The following is a 3,763-nucleotide window of genomic DNA, read 5'->3' on the forward strand; positions in this document are numbered from 1 at the left end:
ATTATAAGGGCCACCAGGAACAAATGTGTCAGTGTGAAAGAATAAAAATAAAATGAAATGAAATAAATGTTATAGGGCCCTGCGATAGGCTGGCGACCTGTCCCAGGGTGTACCCCGCCTCTCGCCCGATGCCATCTGAGATAGGCTCCAGCAACCCCTGTGACCCTAGTGAGGATTAAGATGTACGGAAGATGAGATGAGATAAATGTTGAAGCCTGAATGCATTGTGACCTTTTACATTTACTGCAATTGATTATCGATTCCAATAACAATGAGTGATATACATCTCTTTTTTTATGTTGACTGACAGTGTATACAAATTATTTTCTTCTATCTCCATAGTAAAATTGTGTGACTCATGTTGTAAAGCCTGTGGTATTACATTGGATGTCTAAAACACAATGACAACGAGAGAAAGACTAAACTCACAATGACACGTTTACATGCAAAAAGCGAAAATTAGCAACTCATCCCTGTATTCACGTTGCACTTTCCAGTCACCAATCAGCACCACCCCAGGGGCTGAACGAAGAGTATTTAACTCAAGTCTGTGACTGAATACACAGAGCAGGACAGACCAGTTGACAGACTTGTCTAGAGGAGGTCTGGAGCACTATTCTACATCTCTTTCAGGTTACTGCTCTGTTGTACATGATGACTCCAAGGAAGATGCTGCCATTCACCGCTGGAGCTCTGCTTCTTCTTTTACCCTGGTTTGGTGGCCTGACCTCTGGAGAGCTCAGCCCGTCAAAATTTACCATGTGCCAAAAGTTCTTCTACAACAAAACTCCACCAGAGGGTTTTGGAACCGGACATCAGGCGATATGCCAGCGCTACAAAAATCAATACCGCTTTGCAACACTTTATGATCCTCAGAAACGTACAGCACTGTTCTCTGCATACCTGATGAGCTCCTCAAATAGACCGAGGCCAGAAGACACTTGGATGTATGAACCACAGGTAAGATATAAGCAATCATAACTTCACTGCAACTGAGGACCTATTGGATTATTGTTAAGAATATACAAGTAGGAATGTTCACACACTGGTGCTTGTATTTTGTAAATTCTTTGTCTTAATAATTAAGTTACAGTGTAATATTGTTTCCTATTCATAAACTCTTGTTTTCGGGAAACAAATCAGCAAATTAGTTGTTCATGCAAATTTAAATAATTTAAAGAAAGTTTACATGATGGTACAGTGTTTTAACACTGGTGCTCAGAAGTATCAGTCATGATATGCTCACATTTAACCTGGTATGTAAAATGGATTAACATGGACAAGTCTATTTTTTTCTTTTATTATTTTCCTGCCTGTCTGTAACACACACACACACACACACACACACACACACACACACACACACACACACACACACACATTTTCATCGTCTGAAGAGTAGACACATTCATGGGTGTGTAATAAAGACATAATGTGTTTTTCTCTCACCATCAATAAGTTGGCGTCTGAGAAAGAACGGGAAATGAAGCCTTTCCCAGATCCTGTTGGCCAAAACGTGATTAAAAGCCAGGCTGTGCCTGCAGACTATGCAGACAGCCTCTACACCAAGGGTCATCTCGCTCCATCCCAGCACCTGAACACAGACGATGACCGTGCGGCCACCTTCACTCTGACAAACATTGTTCCCCAGAGGGAGGGGTCCAACAACGGGCCCTGGGGTGATCTGGAGACAGAGGTTTTGGAAAGATTCAATACCTACTGCAATGGACAGATGTATGTGATCACCGGCACCATACCTTATGAGCCAGTACGCCTGCTCAATAACCGAGTGTCTATTCCTGAGTACATATGGTCTGCTTACTGCTGCCCATCCTTCAGGCCTGACCCAAATGTGAAAGCCTATTTCCCTACATATGCTGCAGTGGGAAGAAATGATCCCAACAGTGGAGAGGAGATTGTGAAAAAAGATCCCTCACCCTATGCTGTGAAGGAGATGACCTTGGTGAAACTGGAGAAAATCCTGTCAGAACGTCTGAATAAGAAAATCAGTCTGTTTTACCAGAACTGTCAGGTTTCCAAGTCTTAGCTCTTTGTTTAAATCAAGTTAACTTACCCACAGAGACACAAAACACAGGTTTCAACCTCAGACTAAATGTTTCATCAAGATGTCATGTGTCATGATGGCTGGGAAATAAATGCTCACAATAAATATGATACATAATGAATATTTCCTCTGTGTTGGGAGTGTGTTTTCAAATAAAGACTGAAATGGATTAAAAGCATTTTGATGGTTTGAAATGTACATTTTTTTAAATAATGTGACTGAAACAAACCTGTCCTGCACCGAACACAAAATGACAAAACACTGTCAATATAAATTCCGTACACTGTACAAACATAAAGACAGGATTACACACATATACTAAACTAAATCATCTACTTCATGTATATGCACTTAAAATGTATCACGTACCATTGTACTCTGTGGTTACACTGAGGACTGCAGATGATGGACGGATGTATTAACCTCAAACAGGTTTTTGTTTTGTCTATTATGATGTACAGCATTTATGCCAAGATATAAATTGTTGCACAAACAAGGGCCAAATGTCATTTGAGACACCTCTGAATAATTTTCTAATTACATACATTGCTCCCTGTCAAGAAGGTCACCAGATGTTTTTTTTACATGCTCACATAAAACAAACAGCAGAGTCCCTTTAACTCGTATCTGGATTCAGCAACAATGAATTCACATCTTTTATTCCGTAGTGGTGTTCATGGTAGAGATTGCTATGTTTAAAGAGATATAAACAAAGTATATACAGTAACCAGAAAAGTTTGTGTTTGCATTTTAGGACGACAAGATGAGGCCGTGAACAATGATGGTTTCTGAGAATTAAGGGGAAATTCAGCTCTCTTTAATAAATATTCTGTTTTACGAATCTGTTAGACCGCCTTGTTAACACAGGTGTAACTCATTTGTGTGCAGCACGTCGGAGATCAAACAGTTCACTGAGAGCAGAGAAAATATTTTTACAGTCTAAAGGTGGACTAATATGGACTGAAGAGGAATATTCCGTTAGATAAAAACATGATGTTTATGTTCGAAATTATTCCATCGATCTTTGTTCAATACATGTTCCGGTGAGTCCCAGATACGGCGCAGGCTTCAAGGAGGCCAGTCTGTCTGTGGAAAAATATATTTTTCAGCAGACATGTTAGTCACTACAAGACTAAACTAACGAAGCAGTTTAGTGTTTATATGTGCGCTATTTATTCAGTTTGGGCAACTCCGCGATCTTTATAAACTTTGACGGTACTAGAAAGTTTCTTCGTTGCTAGGTCGTTACTAAGGCGCGGGCTACTTGCTGGAGTAGTAAACTGTGTTCCATTACACATAGGAGTGTACTGCTGTGACTGATTGTTTTCCAGGTATTAGTCAGGCCCCATTTATTTCCATGGAAACGGGAAGTACACTAGCCAAAAGCTTCACATTTTGAGAGCAAAATGTCCATCAACATGAATATATATTTAATTTTACACTTTATTTTGTTGGTAATTGTTGTATAATCACAATATTACCCTCCAGGGTGTGTTTAAACGTAATTTGAGCACTTTTGTGACGCACATCCTCTCGAGTAATACTGCTTAAACAGAGTGTAGCTAGTGTTGCTAACAGGGAAGTCTGGGCGGGGGAAAAAAACGCCTGCATATATTGGTATACAATATCGGTTGATATCGGAATCGGAAATTAAGAATTTGGACAATATCGACTATCGGATATCGGCAAAAAGTGAAA

The 3,763-nt window shown here is 39.9% G+C and overlaps 1 protein-coding gene across 1 annotated transcript; it reads left to right on the top strand.

The window, feature by feature from the left end:
• Positions 1-478: 478 nt before the first annotated feature.
• LOC125007717 (endonuclease domain-containing 1 protein-like) lies at positions 479-2,243 on the top strand. The gene is made up of 2 exons (XM_047584468.1): positions 479-960; positions 1,460-2,243. The coding sequence occupies exons 1-2, from the start codon at positions 652-654 to the stop codon at positions 2,045-2,047; spliced, it is 897 nt and encodes a 298-aa protein (XP_047440424.1). The 5' UTR covers positions 479-651; the 3' UTR covers positions 2,048-2,243.
• The last annotated feature ends 1,520 nt before the right edge of the window (positions 2,244-3,763 follow it).

Source organism: Mugil cephalus, chromosome 5 (assembly GCF_022458985.1).
Source record: "Mugil cephalus isolate CIBA_MC_2020 chromosome 5, CIBA_Mcephalus_1.1, whole genome shotgun sequence".
Lineage (NCBI taxonomy): Eukaryota > Metazoa > Chordata > Actinopteri > Mugiliformes > Mugilidae > Mugil > Mugil cephalus.